Below are 19,063 nucleotides of genomic sequence, written 5' to 3'. Positions count from 1 at the left end.
AAAACCAGTAACCCAAAGACCCTGCCACTGCCCTCCATTTGACCTTTAACATATACATCAACAGGCTCGGGCCCTGAACACCTGGGATGCAGGGGGTGGCTGAGGGGCTAGGGATACTCCTAAGTCACTGGCTGCCTGGTGGGGGAGACGGGTACACAGACAGCTAACTAAGCAGCAGAACAAAGTCAGAGTCAGAGAGGAGTGTGAGCCAGGGGTGCGGGGGCGTGGCCCAAAGATGGGAGAGCGTGATTCTTCCCGGGAGATCAGGGGGTGCTTCGTGGAAGAGGTAACGCTGCAAATGAGTAAGATTTGGCAGGAGGAGGAAAGGAAACATCAGGCTGAGGTAACAGCACAAACAAAGGCCTAGAAGTGGGAGTGGACAGGTTTGATTCAGAGACTAGGGATGTCTGGTGGGATTGGAGCTTCAGGAGGGTGGCAGAGGCTCTGAGTTGACAGTTCGGGGTGTCTAGAGGGCCCCGGGAGCCCCAGGAGCGTGAAGCCCAAGGTAGAGGGCATGTCTGCCTGGGGTTGGGTCAGGAGGTTCCTGCGGGCTCAGCCTCCCACCCAGGAATCTGGCTTCAGCATCCCGGTTCCTTCTCACCCCTCACCCACCTGGGAAGAGGGCGCAAGCTCCTCTGCCTCCGTCCGCAAACCTGTCAGCTATTTCTCTGCGTACGACCTGGGCAAAGCTGGCATCCACTCCAGGATGCCTCCTGACAGCACCCACCCATCCACCATCCCACCCCCCAGGCAGAGGTGAGGTGCCCCCAGCCCATCCCAGACAGGCCTCTGTTAGCACGCTTCTCCCAGGCCACAGCGTTAGCTGTCCTGTCTCCCCCACCAGCCATGAGCTCCAGGAAGGTAGGTGGGCTGGTCCAGGCCAGGTCTCCAGTACCCAGCCAGGTACACATTACCTTCACACACGAATGGACAAATGACGGTGACGACGTTCAAGCTTCAAGGAGGACCTTACCACCTGATTTTATAGATGAGGCCTCAGGGGCCCAGGGTGAGAGAGGATTGCCCAAAGTCGTAAGCATGTTGGGAGCAGAGTTTAAAAGAGAAGTTTGGTTCATAGCAGTACTACTCACAGTAGCCAAAAGGTGGGAACAACCCAGATGTCCATCAGCTGATGAATGGGTGAAATATAGTTTATTCATGGAGTAGAATATTTTCCAGCCATTAAAAAGAATTAAGTACTGATACGTGCTACAACTGAGATGAACCTAGAAAATGTTATGCTAAGTGAAAGGAGCCAGACACAAAAGGCCACATGTTGTATGATTCCATTTATATGAAATATGCAGAATAGGCAAATCTATGAGAGACAGGAAGCAGATTAGTGGTTGCCAGAGGCTGAGGGAGGGGAGAATGGGAGTGACTCCTTAGCGGGTACGAGGTTTCCTTTCGGGGTGATGAAACTCTTCTGGAACTAGATAATGGTGGTGGTTGCACAGCGTTGTGAATGTATTGTATGTTTTAAAATGGTTAAAATGGTGAATTTTAGGTTATGTGAATTTCACCCCAATTTCAAAAAAGGAGTAGATTGGGACCAGATCAGATGCCACCAGCTGGGCCTAATGTTTATTCCTCAAACACATGCCACTGATCGCCCTTCCTGTGACAGACCTCCTCAGCCTAGGGATAGGGGAGCCTGTGGCACATCTTGGTTCAGAGGAAGCCCCAGGGTCAAGTGGAAGAGGACAGGATTCCTGCTCAGGTGCCTCTGCTGGGGCCCGGCCTCCATCACTTCCCCATCCCACTGACCAACCTGCTTCCAGTTAATGCCAAATATTCCATACATCTCAGGCCTCCGAGATGCTCTGCTCTTGCTCCTGCTGTTTGCACTGTAAAGGAAGTTCTTTCCTTTGTGACCCTCTCATCCACCTAGAAGCATCCTTTAAGAACCAGGTCCTATCTTCCCCTTGCAGAAGACATCCACCCTCCGCCCCCTCACCACGAGCCAAGCTGAGCTCCCCAAGGTATCACATGCATGCAGCCTATTAAAGCAGCTGTGGGAATGATCGTGTTTGCCTGTGTGTCTCCCCTGGAAGACTGGGAGCTTTGGGAGGGAGGGCCTGGCTTGTTCACCACTGTGTTCCTAGGATAGCCCTGGTGCCTTGCTCACAGGAGGTGCTCAGTAAACGCTTGTTGAATGGGGCAATGGCTTTGGAAAAGTTCTCTTCCCTCCCAGACATTCTCCATCGGTGAGGGAAGGACAGGCAGGGTGATCTCCAAGTCCCTTTATGTCTGGGGTTCTCTGGTTCTAAGAGCAGCAGTGAGGGGCCAGCCCAGCAAGTTACTGCCTGTCGTCACAGGCCAGTTTTCTGCTCCTGTTGCCCGGCTGGTAGAAGTGGAGAAGGGGAGAGAAGGAGCCTGCAGTAATCCACTGCAAGCAGCTATTTCTGCTCTTGGCAGGGAGGAAGGAGGGCAGTTCCCAGAGACTGGGCTTCTCCATTCAGCCTGAATGGACCAGCTCTTCTCTTTGGAAATCTAATTAAAACCCTCCCCTGAACAGCCTAGACATGCAGGTTTTGGCGAGGTAGCCTGGAGTCCTTCATCTGCAGGGCCGAGAGCAGGCTCTTGCTCCATTTTCCTCCACAGACGAGAGGTGCTACTCTTTCCGCTTTCCTGATTTATGAAATTAGTCATTTTCTAGGAAGCTTATTTATAGAGTCCGCTGCACACATGCAGCGCTGAGCTATTCTGAACACGGCTTGGGGCCTGGGAGGCTTAAGGTGTGAAAGCAGCTGTGAGTCACACATGGGTCCCCCTGCAGAGGTATCTGGATACCTCAGTTACCTTTTTGCACTGAGCCAGGGGCCAGGCCTTTGGGGCTGCCCTCCAGCTGGGGCGCACTTCAAGATAAAGAAAAAGCTTCAGATCAGGAGGTAGGGGGTAGGTGTTCTCCATCGCAATCCACACAGCCACCCACTCGATATATCACCTGGGGCAAGTCAGACCTCTGTTCTGTGCCTCCGTTTCCTCCTCTGCTAAATGAGGGGCCTTCCCGATGTGTGATTCTGGGCCTACTGTGGACAGCAGCTGTGGAGGAAGGTTCCCAGTGACTTCACAAAGACTGCCTTCACAAAGACAGCTCAGATAATGGCCATGTTTGAGTTTCCTGATGTTTTTCCAAGAAGGTCAGGGCAACATTCACTTATTCAACAAGTGTTTGTTTATTTATTGGACACCTGCTGTGAACCAGGCACTATGCGAAGCTTTCAAGATACAATGGTAAATGAAACAGAAATGGTGGTCCCTGCCCTCGTGTCGCTTATAATCTAATGTTAGTCATATAATGGCCTGAGTTAAAATGAAATTTCAAACTCTGTCAAGTGTTGTGAGTAAAAAGTACTGGGAAGAAAATAGATAGCTAGTGGGAAGCAGCCACATAGCACAGGGAGATCAGCTTTGTGAGCACCTAGAGGGGTGGGATAGGGAGGGTGGGAGGGAGACGCAAGAGGGAGGAGATATGGGGATATATGTATATGTATAGCTGATTCACTTTGTTATAAAGCAGAAACTAACACACCATTGTAAAGCAATTATACTCCAATAAAAATGTTTAAAAAAAAAAAAGTACTGGGAAGTAGAGCTCGGGGAGCGGTGGGGGGCTCTCCAGGCAGGGAGAAAAGCATATGTAAAGGCATCATAAAGGAAAGAGCCTGTCCCAGTGTAGCTAGAGTGCAGAGGTTAAAGGGGAAAGGGGCATGAAATAAAGTTGGAGGGATGAACAGGGGTTAGACCATTCAAGATCTGATAAACCATGTCAAAGGTTGCCATTGCCTTTGTTCCAAGTGTAATAGGATGCCATTCAAGTATTTTTTTAAGGAAAGTTATATGATAAATGTTGAGTTGTGAAAAAGTTGATTCTAGCTCAGGCCTGCCCCATCCAGATGTACAGGTTGTAAACTGCACAACCTATGAAGCCGTATGTATTGGAGCCATATGGAGAATGTTTTGGAGGCCAGGCTGAGTGGATGCCAGAGACCAGTTAAAAGACTGCCACAGTAATCTAGGCAAGAGATGCTGCCCTGGGCCAAGATGTAGGTAGTGAAGAGGGAGAAAAGTGGAGAGACTCAGGAGACATTTAAAGGGCCTTGAAGATAGCAGCCCTCTCTCCATAGGAGAGCTGGGCCCTGGGATTTGGGATTCTCAGAGACCCTGCCAATTGAAGTGAGGAAAAAATAAAACAATTGCCAGTTGAGAGCAGAAGATGTCAGAATGAAAATGGTCACCATCCTTAACCCGGCCTGTCTGCCCTTCATTGATTCCGATCTGCAGCTGGGCCTGAAATCTACCTCAGGACCAGTCCGAGGAGCAGGATTGCAGGACTAGTGGGTGGAGGGGCAGCTGACCTCTTGAACTTCTTGGAAGTATTATGCTAGCAAGGCTGTATTAAAGTTTCTTCTGGTTGCCAATTTCAGAAATCAAATTCCGCTGGCTTGAGCTAAAATGTTGGAATTTATTGGAAGGATCCTGGGGCATCTTATGGTCTTAACAGACATGTTGCCCAATCAAGACTCAAGACGGGCCGGAATGAAGTAGCTCCAAGACCCTTGGCAGCAGGTGTTTTTGGACCTTCTCTCCAGGACACTGTGGCTACCCTGATTCAGCCCCCAGAATGCATTTGAAAAGTGCAGAGGAGAGGATCTGATTGGCCCAGCCTAGTTGGTTTGTCCAGCCCTGGATCAGTCAGCTACTGCCAGGGGTCAGACACGAAGGGCAGGCAGAGCCACTGGAGCCCACACCTGCACAGCAGGCTATTCCCAAAGCAGGGGAAGCCCTGAGAGCAACGCAGTTACCCTCAGGATATGTCAAAGTGCAGACACTGGGGTCTGGCTAATCTCCAGCAACCTTTTTCCCAGCTTACTGGGTAAAGGAGAAAAGCTAGACCCCAGCATAGTCCTGGAAGGTGCCCTGATGAGCTAGAAAGAGGGTTTTCTGAGTTCAAAAAGAAATAGAACATTTAGAATATGCACATACATATACAGCTACTTTTTCTAGCAATTTCCAGAGGAGAGTTTTGCATACCACTTTTTACTGCCTGAGGCACAGGGAATGTGCAGATGTGGGGAGCTGGACACACACTGTATGTTACCCAGATCCCTCTTGCTCACCCATGGTTCAAACCCACAGGAACTAGGAGGCAGAATGGCACAGCAGTGAAAGTGTGAGCCTGGAGTCCTAGACTGTAATTTCGTACCCAGCTCTACCCTAATGAGCTGTGTGGCCTGAGGCAGGTTACTTGACTTCTCTGAGCCAGTGGAATGATCCCTAATTCATGGGGTCCTGATGAAGATTCAGTGTGATAAAGTTTGTAAAGTGCTTTGAACGGAGTAAGCCCTCCTTCTGTGGCAGAGATGATGGTGCTGATGGTGGTTTTAGAGATGCTGCTGGTGGTTATTCCACCTGGAAGACACCTGTAAAATTCTGCTTCTGCCTCTGCAGCTTGACCCCTCTGTAGGTTGGTCTTTTCCTCCGGTCCCCCTAATGGGGCAGGGTTACTCCAAGGGACACAGTGCAAGAAAGGAAGGCTTTTTCTCTTTGCTCAGGGTTTTGTCTTGATCCCAGCTCAACAGCCTCATCTCACATTTTTCATTCTGCTGCAGGAGTGAGAGAGAGAGAGAACCACACTGCTGATGACTCCGAGGGAGGGGCCCTGGACATGTGCTGCAGCGAGAGGCTGCCGGGTGAGTCTTCCCAGCACCAGGTCCCCCAGAGCTCCAAATGGAGGAAGAGAGCTCCGGATGGCACTGGGGCTGGAGGAAAGCCTGGGTGGCTGTGAATTTGCTTTAGAGGAGTGACTCAGCTGGTCTGTAGGTCTTCGTTTCAATGAGGATTTGTTTTTTTTAATCCCTGATGTCTTTCTGACCTGTTATCATTTGGAGCTGCTCTAGACTCAGCTGGAGGGGAGAAGAGGCAGCTGAGGGTGTGCGGGGAGGGTGGAGAGAAGGGTGAAGAGCTGGGGAGTCCAGGCTTGATCAGGACGTGACCACTGGCCGCTGGTGTGCTGGGCAGGTTTCGAAAGGTAAGATTAGGAAACACAGCCTGACCGTGGCATGAGCCAAGGGTGGGATGGACGAAGTGGCGAAAATCCCTGACAATCTTGAGGAGAAGCCTGGCTGTGAATGCCAGATTGTGCTGCTTGAGTCTGGTTGACCACACTTGAACCACGGGCCATTGCTATCGCCACAGAAACATTACCAAGGCACTCCTGCCCATGGAGAAGCCACACGTCCAGTTGTAGACCAAATACCCAAGTCATGATTAACAGCCTTGGAAGGAATGAAGGAAGGAAGGTAGGGGAAATTTTTTTGTGTTTTTTCCTTTTATAAAAGTTTTTATTGTTTTTTTTCCTCCTTATAACAAATATCCATTGTAGAAATATTAGAAAATAAAGACAAGAGAAAAAGAAAAGAAAAATCACCGTAATCCTGTAACACTACACACATTTTCACATCTCCCTTTCCAAACCTTTTTGTTAAGAAATAACCGATTCTGAATTCTAATTTTGAACTCTCAAACCTGTAGCTTCTTAGAAACCTCATGATTGGCAAGGAACCTTAGAGTGTCGAGTCTTCAGTGACCCTCTTTAAGATAGACATGGGAAACAACTCGGTGTGACTCTAAAGCCATGACTCTTTCAAATAAGTGGCTGTTTTTTCACCCCATGAGCAGTTGCCCCAGCTACGGATGAAGTTCCTCCAGCCTCCCACTGAGCATTGGGCCCTTCAATGTAATTCTCACCTTACCCAGTAGGGGGTGCCATTGCTCAAAACACTTCGGACGGCCTGTTGAGATGGGCTAGGATGGATGCCATTGCACCAGAGTCGTTGCGGGACCCAAAACAGCTAGCTTGAGGACTAGACTTCTCCAAAGGGATGTGAGAGCTGTCTGAAAACATCTGAAAGGCTGTCTTGTGAAGGGGATGGCATACTCATTCTGTGTGTGTCTTATGAAGAGGGCATAAATCCAATACATAGAAATTTTAGAGGCCTGTTGGCTCACGGGATGCTGAACTTTCTTTCTGACTCTAAAAATAGTCCAGTCATTGAACTTGATAACGCAGGAGAAAATGAGTGTTCCATCACTGGAGGTATTCAAGTATTGTCTGGATAGACATTGGAGAGGAAATTTCCACAATGGGTGGGAGGTCGAGGTGACATCACAAGTCCCTTTCAACTATTAAACAGTTCTGTGATTCAGATATGAGTCATAGAATTCAGAGATGATTCTACAACCAGGGATGGCCCCAGCGGCTAGAAAAAAAAATCCATAGAAAATAGGACACCATGTATAGGAATCCAGAGAGTAGCATGGTGTGGAGGAAAGAGCATGGGGTCTGGTCTTGGAGTCTGGCTGTTCTGCACACAGGCTGTGTATTTATGGACAAGTCATATAACCTGCTGGTCCTCCAGTCCTTTATTTGCAAATGGAAACAACAACAATATGAACATTTATCCTCACAAGGAAAATAAATGTAATCACACAAGCATTCATTCAACAAATACTTATTGAGCATGTACTATGTGTCAGGTGCTGTACTAGGTGCTAGGGATATAGTGGTGAGTATAACAGACAAGGCCCCTGCCCTGCTTTGAGCTGCTTCTGGAAAATGGAATGAAGCCACCGCAGAGAGGCTACAGTAATAAGCGTGATATGTTTAATTCCAACCCTCTCTCCCATTCCTCCCCAAAAGCCAACAACCAGCATAGAATCAAAGAGGAGTATTGGTCATCTCCACTGGACCTGGCACATTGCCTGCCTTGTGCCAGGCACTGTACTAAATGCTTTCACATGTATGCAAAGGTGCAGGAGCACCAGCAGGTTATCTGAGAATTCAGCTCATTTCTGACACTGTCTACCAGGAGATAGCATCAGATTCCACAGGTAAAGGGCTCAATCCCACAAGTCTGCCCTCTACTTCAGACGCCAGTTGCAAGCCCAGGTTGTTACCTGTAGTTCTGACCGACTGGCTATATATCAGAGGTTCCCACAACCCTCTCCTCAGGTTCAATTAATGTGCTAGAAAGGCTCACAAAACTCAGAGAAACATTTTAGTTACTAGATTACCAGCTTACTGTAAAAGGATATTAAAGGATATAGATGACCATCCAGATGGAAGAGATGTGTAGGGCAAGGCATGGGGAAAGGGCATGGAGCTCCCATACCCTCTCCCAGCACCACTCTCCCCACCTCTCCATATGCTCACCCGGAAGCTCTCCAGGTCCTGTCCTTTTGGATGTTTCTGGAGGCTTTATTACATAAACATCATTGATTAAATCATTGGCCATTGGAGAATGATTCAACCCCCAGCCCCTCTCCCTGGAGGTCAGGTCTGGGACTGGAAAGTTCCAGCGCTCTAATCACATGGTTGGTTCTCCTGGCAACCAGCCCCCACCCTTGGGTGGGATCCAAAAGTCACCTTCCCTGAAGCATTTTCAGGAACTAAGGACAAGAGACCAAATATGATCCCACTGCTCTAATAGCTCAGGAAATTCCAAAGACTTTGGGAGCTGTGAGTTAGGAACTGTGGCGGAAGACCAAATATATATGAGAAATATATATTTTGGTCATCTGAATGGCAAATTATATATTTCAGATAAATCATAGTGTCACAACCTATATCTCATGCAATCCTCTCTGCTACCCTAGGAAGTCGGTATTATTTGCTATCACCATCTCATAGAAGAAAGGACCAAGGTCCAGGGAGGTTAGAGGGTCTGTCCAGGTTCATCCAGTGTTTAGTAGAGTGAGGAGTCCCTCCAGGCAGTTTCCTTCCAGAGCCCAGGCTCCTGGCCACTACCCCATTCTGCCTTCTTTGTCGCCATTGAGCCATCATGATCTTCTGGCACCCTTTGGACTGAGGCAGGAAGAACTAAGGTATGTCTGTCCCCAGGGAGGAGTTTGGAGGAGTTGGGCGATGTCACTGTGCCTGTCCCTATCTGTGTCCTTCCTCTGGAAAGCCTGCCTTCCAGGGGCCAGGCAAGTTATATGCCCTTCTAGACACCCATGACGCCACCTTCATGTGATATTGAAATAACTTTTTGTCTGTTTCCTCCATGGGACCATGAGCTCTTTGAAGGCAACTACCTCTCTATTCCATCCTCCATGGCAACATTCATTCACTCATTTCTTCATCCATTTACTCAGTATTCACTGACCACTTCCATGTGTTGGGCACTCTGTAAGCACTGGAGTTTCAACAATGAAGCAACCTGAGAAAATTTCCCACCCTCACAGGACAGTATCGTGCCCTAGTTAAGAGCAGGCATTCTGGACCCAGGCGTAGCTCCACCATTTACCACCATTTACCATTGGGGTGATCCTGGGCAAGCTACTTAACCTCTCTGCCTTCCATTTACAAAATGGCAAGAATAACATTCACTACCATGTAGAGTTGTTGGAGGATTAAATGGAGCTCAGGACAATGCCTGGAATGTGGCAAGTGACATAGGCATTTGCTGTTAAGGGAAAGATAGACAATAAATAAGTAAAATATATAGTATAGCAGATGGTGATAAGTGCTGTGGAGAAAATTAAAGCCAAAAAGGGAGGGGTGGGAAAGGACTGGGACTCGGTGGCCGGGTGCGGGGGGCGGGGGGATGGTTGGCATTGTAAATAGGGTGGTCCTGGAACCTGGTAAGGAGTAGACTTCCACAGTGTTCGTCAGCCAAAACCACCAGCCTAAGCTGCACCTTGGACATAAAAGGAGATGGAGGCATACAGGCCCAGAGACTTGGGGCGTTGGGCCTTTAGAATGAGCCCATGGACACTGCAAGCAGTTGCATAATGATGATGTAAAAATACAGCCCTCGAGTAATCTCTCCCCCTCCCAGCTGTCTTCCCCGCTGGGCAAGACTAAGAGGCGAGGCAGAGTGAGGACCAGCCATGCCTGGGTGACTCACTCATTCCCACACGAGCTGCCAGGCGGGGGCGACATGGCCAACACTCCCGCGGCCGCGGTCACCCAGACCCTAACCAGCGCCAAGCAGGTCATCCGGTCCTCCCAGATTGAGATTTCTGGGTGAAAACATCCTCAGGCATCGCCGACACCTGCAGGCAGCCCACAGCTGCCCCCGGGACAGGCACGCTCACTCACACCCCCGGAGGCGTTCCACGCAGGCGCACACACGCTCATGTTTGCTGTCACTTGTCACAGCCTCATGCTCACGTATGCACGTGCACATACCCACACGCAGTCCCCTGGGCACGTGCAGCTCCCGCACCTCTGAGTCTTCTTCCTCTTGCACACCCCGGACCTCTTAACTCCATCGCCCTGTCATCCACCCCTTTCCGCTAGAGATGCTTCTTAGAGATGGACACACTTGCTTGTTCTCTGTCTCATCGTTAGGTCTCATTCTTTCCTGCAACGACGCCCCCTTCTCCTGCACATGCAGATAAGCAGGCACATTCCTGCCCTCCGGTTCTCTGTCCTGTCCCCAGTCCCTTAACCCAACCCTCCCTCATTGCACGCAGTCCCTAGGCACTGTGGTGGGCACTGGTGTATCTCCAGGTCCGTGCACGGGCATACATAGGTTTCTCCTCTCTCGCGTGCACACGCTCTTTTTCACGTGCTCACCCTCCTTCTTTTCTCTTGCACTCCCCCTCACTTGCTCACTTCCTCCCTCATTTTCTTGCTCACAGTCACCCAAACACATTTAAACATTCAAACTCACACTCTCTCCCCTTCTGTGTGTAGGTGTTCACATTTGCGAGAAAGCAGGCAACCCTGCTGATGCTGGGGCCTCTGCTCCTGCCCGAATAGCACCAGTGCAGGCCTAGCCTGGGACCAGCAGCTTCCTCAGGGATACAGGGCAGGGGAAGGAGGTGAATAAGGCAACAGTAGGTGCTGGTGATGGCATGACGTCACCACATGTTGCTCACAGCGTCTCCAGCGGGCAGGTTCATGAGCAGGCCTGCTCCTAATGTTTGCAGGGACCAAGGTCAGACTGCGGTTGGGGCCCCTCGTGGGGCACCACCCCCTGCTCAGTCCTGCACTGGGAGGGCCCTCATCTGAATGCATGGGGGCACGTCAGTCTGTGCGTGCAAGTATGGTTCACACTCCACCCTGCTAGCTGACACTTGGCCACCCCTCAGACCTAAAGATTACCCCCGGGGAAGGCCATGTCCCTGCTCAGAAGGGTGTACGTGCATTCATGAAGGCTTCAGGCCATTCGGGCAGAGAGTTCTGGAGTCCTCGTAGCCAGAGCATGGCCTGGAAAGCGGGGCATGGGCACACCTCCTGGGCCCTGTGGACCTCTTGCTCCGTGGGGAGTGGCATGGCCAGAGGAGAGGGAGACCGGGGGCCAGATATAAGGACCACACTGCTTTGGGAAACAAGGTGCTCCCAAAGGCCTCCTACAGCCGGCAGCTGGTTGGAGCCATGGCAGTCCCCGCCACCCTGAGATTTAAGTGTGTCATGATCAGCTGGGTCTATGCAAGGCTGTGAGTAGCCACTGAAGGCCTGAGTAGGTCATTGCCCCTTTGGTAGGAACAGCTGACTTCTCCACACCTAAAGTCCTGGTGCTTTGAAGGCTACCCCCAGCCCAGCCCTAGGCTCTGTACCATCATGGATATCAGATGGACCCTCCTCTGAGGAGGTCAAAGTCTAGGTCTCAGCAAGAGACCACTGTCCATCCTGGGTGGTCTTTTATAAAGTAAAGGGAAGACCTGTATTGAGGAAATCTTTGTTATCCTAATCATTGCAGTGACTACCCCTGGTCATCAGGGAGAGTCAGGCCATAGCTTTCACAGCCATCCCACCCTGACATAGATGAGGTCTTTGCCAGAAGCCAACAAGGGCTGATTGAAAAGGCAGCCTGACCCTGTTATTGATTCAGCAAGCGTTTATTGAATGTCCACTTTGTGCCCAGTGCTGTACCAGGTACTGGTGATACAATGAAGAGCAAGAGAGACCTGGTCCCTGCTCTCAGGAGGACAGGGTACCATGGAAGTGTACAACAATAATATTACCTTATCTTGGGGCGGGGGGGGAGGCGGTCAGGGAAGGCTTCCTGGAAGAAGTGGCCTTTAAACTGTGACCTAAAGGATGAGTAGGGTCCTGGTTCATGTCTTGAGGAACCAGCTATCAAAGCATCTTAAGGAACAGGTTAACCTCAGAATGGGCCTTATCCCCTAGCTGCTAATGCTTGTTCTCACAGAGCCCCCTGATCTGGTGCCTGGTACTGGTTCAAATGGTCTGGGAGCAGGTGCAGGAGCCCAGATGGACCAACGTAGAGAAGACAGACTTGGATATAGTATCATTACTGAGATGTCACTTGTGCCCATCAACACTCAGCAGCTTAGGTGCTGTTGTTGACTTTTAGTTCTTTAATTGATGGCTCTGTTTTCATTCGGGACTTTTAATGCATTTAGGGGTGTTTATGTGGCCAATGGTACTATGAATTGTCTTTGAGACTTTAGGATAGAAATTAAAGAAAGACAACACCATCCAGATGTGCTGAGAACCCTAATTTAGAGAGTAGTCTGTAACGATACCACTGTATTGAGAAGAAAGGTACCAACCCAGGTACTCACTGATCAGCGATGGTAGAGGTTAACTATTCTCAGACACCAGGACAGATATGGAGGCAGGAGCCCATATAGCTGGGTCTTGGGGTCCTGGGGGGGGCAGTCAGACCTGGGTTCCAATCTCAGCTCTGCTGCCGACCAGCAGCTTGATCTCAGGTAAATAATCTGACCACTTTGAGCTCCAAATTCTTCACTCCAAAATGAGGGTGATAATAAGATCTTCACAGACATTTTGGGAGGTTTAAATAAGCTGATGTGTGTGAAATGCTTATTACACAGTGCTCCATAAATGGTAGCTAATAATGATGGTGATGATTTTGCCAGGATATGGAGTATAAACAACAACAACAAAAACCTGTGCATGTTCCCAGGCGTCAAGGGCCCAGGCATCAAGTCCCAGGCCAGACCTTCAGGCGTGGAGTGGATAATATGGGTCTGTGGATCTTTCATGACTCCCCACCACATGCCTGGGACCTCACAGAACCAGCAGACACACAGAGGAGTGTTGTTTACTTGCAAAGTCAGGTGGGAAGAGGAGCCAGACTTGCTGGAGAGGCCAATCATCCATTTTCCTGTGTAGAAACAGTTCTGACATTCCTGGGAGTTGCCTGGATGTATGATGAAACTACAAAGAGAGTCTTTGCAACTGGAAAAAAGAAGCCATCTGGTTCAGTCCCGTGCCTCCACCCAGGTGGATGCTCAAGCCCTTTCAGACAAATGGGCATCATTGTATAACTAAGATATGCAGTGACAGATGCTGTCACCTTTCTCCTTGACTTGGCCCAGGGACTAAATACCCCAACTCCCAGGAACTTCTTTATACCTTAAAAACAAACAAACAAAAACAACAACCTCTTTCCTTCCATTTACGCTCATTTCTTCTTTTCAAGTCTCAGGATGTGCTTTGTTTATCTATTGCTGCCTGTCTCAAAACTTACTGACTTAAAACAACCACCATTTTATTTGTTTATGATTCAGAGGGTCATGAGGGGCTCAGCTAGGGGGTTCTTCTGTTCCCTATGGCTTCAACTGAGGTCATTCACTCAGCTGTATTCAGCTGGTGCTGGGCTGGAATAGACGGTCCAAGAAAGCTTTTCTTACGTCTGGCACCTTGGTGTGAATACCGGGAAAGGGGGATCACTAGGGCACCTTGGAGGCTGTCTGCCATACTGCTTAAGAGTTGAATCCTTGAAATTCGAAAAGGCATATTCTCAGGATATGCCTGTACAGTTGTCCCTCCGTATGTGCAGGGGATTAATTGCAGGATTCCCCACGGATACTAAAATCCACCGATGCTCAAGTCCCTTATATGAAATGGCATAGTACAGTTGGCCCTCCATATCCACAGCTGTGGAACCCGCAGATGCAGACAGCCAACTGTATACAGAATGGTGGGGAAAAAAATCCACCCCCAGAGAGAGAAAAAAATACCAGAAAATATATCTAAAGGAAACCAGTGCCTTTCTCAGTGTGGTAGGATCATGGATGACTTGGGGTTCATTTATGCTTTTATGGGGTTTTTTCCCTCATATTTTCCAAAATCATTTTTAAAAGATTGGCCACCTGGGACTTCCCTGGCGATCTGGTGGTTAAGACTCCGCACTTCCACTGCAGGGGTGTGGGTTCGATCCCTAGTCGGGGAACTAAGATCCTGCATGCTGCACAGCGTGGCCAAAAAAAAAAAAAAGATTGGCCACTGGAAAATATTCATTAATCCTTGCCAGGCAAGAGTGGTAGCTGGGGATCATGGGGGCCCCCTGGGGTGAGTCACCTCCCTCCAGGTTGGGTTGCTCAGCCTGGCAGGCGCAGAGTCGGGGGCTGACCCAACCCCAGGGATCTTAATGGGGGCTGGTTAATCCTTTGGGGACAGCGGTGGAGACAGTCACCAAGGCATGGAATCCCTCCCCCCACCCCATAGAAAGCCAACAAAATGACTCACGTCATGTCATGTTGGTGAACCAGTTCAGAGAAGGGAAGACTCAGGGGTCCTTGACAGGCAGCTCTGTTTCACTAAGTCCATGAGTCCTTCAGGAGGTATCAGTTCCCAGGGCAGGAGAAGCAAGTTCTTGCTCTGTAATTCTCCCAGTTCCAGGACACAGACGGGATGAAGGGCCCTCTGCTTTCGTTCATTCTTTCCCCATTGGACCTTGGCCCCCCTTCCAACTCACCTGGTTTTGTTTTTACCTGGGGGAGGAAGGGGTGGTGACTGGTGGTAGGTTCAGAGCTGTCAGTCATACTCCTCTGTGGCCCTGCTTTCTTCACGGGTCCCCGCAATGCCCCTCTCTGGTTTCATTCACTGATTTTTTCTCTTTTGTCTCCCACCGCCAGGTCCCTTCTCCCCACAGTTCGTGTGTTCTAACGTGTTTAAGGCGTATTTTGTGCGTTTCTGTGTGCTCTTGCAGAATGAGTGGCAATATGTCGTGTATACATATTTTTAAAATTTGTGTCTATTGTGTTGTGTTCGGTCTCATTCTTTTCGCTCAGCCGTGTTTCTGAGGTCCTGCCATGGTGCCATATGTCCTCTGATCCTTCGCTTGTAAGGGCTGCAGAGTATTCCCCAGTGTGTCCCTGGACACGGCCTACCAGCTTCCCCAAGTGATGGGAATGTAGGTGCCCCACTCCTCCCACATCACCGCAGATAGCACAGGAGGGAGCTTCGGCGTACGGCTTATGTGTTTCCTAGGACTAGGTAAGAATTTTTTGGAGCAGAAGCACGCATTTCCAGAGTTTTCTACTTCCCAGATTGGTTCCAACAGAGGATCTGGAACACAGAGAACCAGGAGGAAATGGTGTGGGTGGTAGCTGGGGAGATACGCAGGGGACAGAGCATGCTGGGCCTTTATTGATGGCCATGGCAGGGATTTTGGTCTTTATTCTAAGAACAAGGGGAAGCCATTGAACGAAACTAAAGCAGGGGCTCAGATTTGTTTTCTTAAAAAGGCAACTGTGGATCTTTAGCACTAGAAGGGCCCTTAAAGACCCCTAGGCACACTCTTTGAGTTTACAGAAGGCCTCTGAGGCCCACAAGGCAGTGAGATGCCCAGGGTCACACAGCCCACGCCTCACAGAGCTAGAACTGCTACCCAAGCCTCTTGACACTGCCAGTGTTGTGAGCCTCCCCAGTTACTGAGGGCAGCAGCCCCTGGAGGGTTGGAATTTGTCAGCACGTCTGTCCCTGGCGGGTCTTGGGTGGCTCTTGCTCACCTCCTATCCCCTGGACTTTCCTAGACCTCTGAGAGCATTTACCAGGACCTACCAAGGAACCCCAAACCAGGACCCAGCCTTCTGCTGTCAGGGAGGGAGGCCTCAGACCTTCAGATACCCACAGGCAGCCCCTGTGAAACATCCCATGCTGGCTTAATGAGTGAAAACTGAACCAGAGGGTTAAAGACATGCGTGCCAATCCTGATTCTGCCTCTTACTCTCTGGACCTCAGTTTCCTCATCTGTAAAATGGGAGGGTGGGGCAAGAGGCTCTCCCAATTCTGTCCCTCCCTCCCCACACGTTTGGGCTTAAGTCTCAGGCACTAGGGACCTCTGGTACCCACTGCCCAGGGCCTCTCCGTTGGTTATTTTAGTGCTCACCGTGGGCTGGAGGGAGGGGGTAGCTGCACCCTCAGAGTTTCATTGACCCTTTTCACCCTTGTATTTCTGGGCCTCCGCTCCAGAGAGGCACAAAGAACTGAGCCTTTGTTTGCAGCAACAAAGCTGTTTGCAATTTCATATAGAACCATTTTATTATATCCCATCCAAAGAGTACTTGAGTTGCCTTTTGTTTTGAAAGCTTGTTAGCATTTCAGATTTAATTAACTGACAGAACAAAGCTGCCCCACTTCCACCACCCCCAGCCCATGCCCACTCCATCCACCGACCCCAGGTGCCAGTCGGCAGCCTCAAAGCCCCCGCCCACGTGGGAGCAGGGCACCCACTGTCCTCCTGAGGGGCTCACCTGGCAGATGAAAGGGAGGTCCTGTTGCCTGTCCCTCATGCTCCCCTCCCCTCCCCTCTTCCCCTTCCTCTCTAAATTCTGCTGCTGTTTACTGAGCGTTCACCGTGTGCCAGGCACCAGGCTAAGCACTGGGCATTTTTTACCTTATGGCATCCTCAGACCCTAGCCAGCAAGGCTTAGTGGATCTGTTTTCCAGAGGAGAGATTGAGTCACTTCCCCAAGGTCACACAGGTAGTAAATGGCACAGTCGGGCTTCAAAGCTAAGTCTGGGTGACTCCAGGGCTTTGGCTAGGAGCCCCCCCAAGGAGCTTCCTCCCCAGAAACAAGGCACTTGTAGGGACAGCAAGAGCTGCAGTGCTGACTGGATAGGGCCAGGTCCTAGAGATCGTTCTTGTTACAGATGTACCTCCTTTTATTGCGCTTCGCTTGATTGGGCTTCACAGATACTGCGGTTTTCACAAACTGAAGGTTTGTGGCAACCCTGCGTTGAGCAAGTCTGTCGGCACCATTTTTCCAATAGTGTTTTTTTAAATTCAGGTGTGTCCATTGTTCTTTTAGACATAATGCTACTGCATACTTAATAGACTACAGTAGAGTACAGACGTGACTTTTGTATGGACTGGGAAACCAAAAAATTCGTGTGACTTGCTTTATTGCGGTATTTGCTTTATTGCAGCGGCCTGGAACCAAACCAATAGTGTCTCTGAGGTACTTGGAAATCTGCCTCCCAAGAGCATCCACACACTGGTCCCATTCTCACCTCTTGACGTGCCCCCTTCCCTAGCACAGCCCCCTCAGGTGTCTGCAGACAGGACCCCGCCACCTCCACTCCCCTCCATCCCTTACAGTGAGGTAAGAGCAGTAATCCTATAAACAAGTGTCCGTGTCTAAGGGTGGGGTTTCAGACACAGTGATGGGCTGTGGAGCCCAGCACCACCTCCCACAGAGATGAGGCTGTACTTGGGAACACATGGAGGGTCAGGAGTGTTGGAGATTTCTTCAAGATGCTGTGGTGTGGAGAGCAGATCACCTGAGCGAGTCTCATCTGGTGGGCTGGTTAACGGTATGGGCTCTGGCCGCAGGCTGCCTGGGTTCTAGTCTTAGCTTCTGCCTATTGTTAGCTGACTTGGCCAAGTGACTTAACGCCCGTGTGCCTCAGTTTCCTCATCTGTAAAATGGGAGTAAGAGCAGTACCTTCTAGCATTGTTGTGAGGATTAAATGGGTTAATATACGTGAAGCACTTAGAGCAGCACCAGCGTGTGGAGAGTGCTCAGTAAGTGTTAGCCCTCAGTGGTCCTGGCTCTACGTTTGGCTGACTGTTGACCTACAGCAAGCCACTTTCCCTCTCGGCCTCAGTTTCTCCATCTGAGAAACTAGCAGACTAGACCAGATGCCCCTCAAGGCTGGTCTGGCTCTGCCCATCCGTGGTTCTAGATGCTCGCACAGGGCTGAGTGTGATGTTCTGTTGGTCAGCGCCCCCATGACTGTGGGGGCATGGTGGGGGGGGTCCCTCCTGGCCACGTTTGGGAAGAGAAGAAAAGCTGAATGGGACAAGAGCTCCCTCCTCATGTAAATAGAAACAGGCCGAGCCAGCCTTCGGCTCCGGTTCCGCGGCTGGCAGCCGGCAGCTCCAAGGATGAGTCACCAGCGGGAGCAGCCACGTTCTGGGGCTCGGGCGGGGCCAGCCCCGGGGCACACCATGGCTGCAGAGTTTAATGGTGGGATTTGGGTGCCAGGTGACGGGAGAGGGATCATGGTGTTTCCACATGCCCAAGGTAAACTCTCAAGGCCATTTGCCTGCGTGCCTTACCCAGGGCCCCTAGAGCTTTGGCCCAGGATGCAGAGCTCCTGCCTTCCAGTGCGCCATCGTTTCATAAGATATGGCCTTTGAGGAGCCAGGATCTGGCACAGAAGCTGCACCGCCACCCCCATGCAGCTGGTTAGGGTTCAAGGATCCCCAGACACAGGGACTCCCTCCTTCCCAGGTTCTCATCATCTCCCAGGTTCTCATCATCTCCCTGCCTTTGCTGCAGTGACCTCTCCTGAGAAGCAGTTTGGCAAAGCGGAAAGATCACTTGGCGTCAGGAAGGCCTGGGTTTGCATCTCGGGTCTGCACGTGCTTGGGCAAGCCACTTAACCTCGCTCAGCCCGATTTCCATGCCTGGAAAATCCCTTTCACCCCATGCAGGAAGCAGGCCCGAGAGGAGCCCAGTGTTCTGTCACTGTCAGCAAGCTGCCTCTGAGTCAGGGCTTCGTGCATGGCAGAGCAGCTACCGTGCTGTGAACTATTGAAAAGCCAGTCCTTGACACAAGCAGCCGCCTCTCACCGGCAAAACGGGGCTGACGATGCCAATGTCTACCTCACAGAGAAGCAAAAGGAACTGCGTGCGCACACGTGCTTTGGGAGCTGCATAGAGCCTACCCAGGAGACCTGGCGTTCTCATTCCGGAGCGAGACAGTGAGTGGAAGGGTGGACAGGGCGAGGAGAAGGGCTGGCGTGATCTCTAGGAGCAGGACCTGGAGGACAAAGGACAAAGGAGCCCAGGACCTCTGTGGTCCACGAGGGCGGGCACT

General features: G+C 50.6%; 1 protein-coding gene across 1 annotated transcript in view; it reads left to right on the top strand.

Annotated features, from left to right (window-relative positions):
- The first annotated feature begins 235 nt into the window (after positions 1-235).
- The window catches only part of PTPN5 (protein tyrosine phosphatase non-receptor type 5), a 37,727-nt gene continuing 18,899 nt past the window's right edge, over positions 236-19,063 (top strand). Inside the window, exons 1-4 of the mRNA XM_059929927.1 lie at positions 236-286; positions 569-756; positions 845-861; positions 5,616-5,696. Of these exons, the coding sequence (XP_059785910.1) occupies positions 236-286; positions 569-756; positions 845-861; positions 5,616-5,696 (337 nt within the window). The remainder of the gene's footprint in view (positions 287-568; positions 757-844; positions 862-5,615; positions 5,697-19,063) is intronic.

This window comes from Balaenoptera ricei, chromosome 8 (genome assembly GCF_028023285.1).
Source record: "Balaenoptera ricei isolate mBalRic1 chromosome 8, mBalRic1.hap2, whole genome shotgun sequence".
Classification (NCBI taxonomy): domain Eukaryota; kingdom Metazoa; phylum Chordata; class Mammalia; order Artiodactyla; family Balaenopteridae; genus Balaenoptera; species Balaenoptera ricei.
The sequence above is the reverse complement of the archived record's forward strand: the minus strand, read 5'-3'. Positions and strand labels throughout refer to the sequence as shown.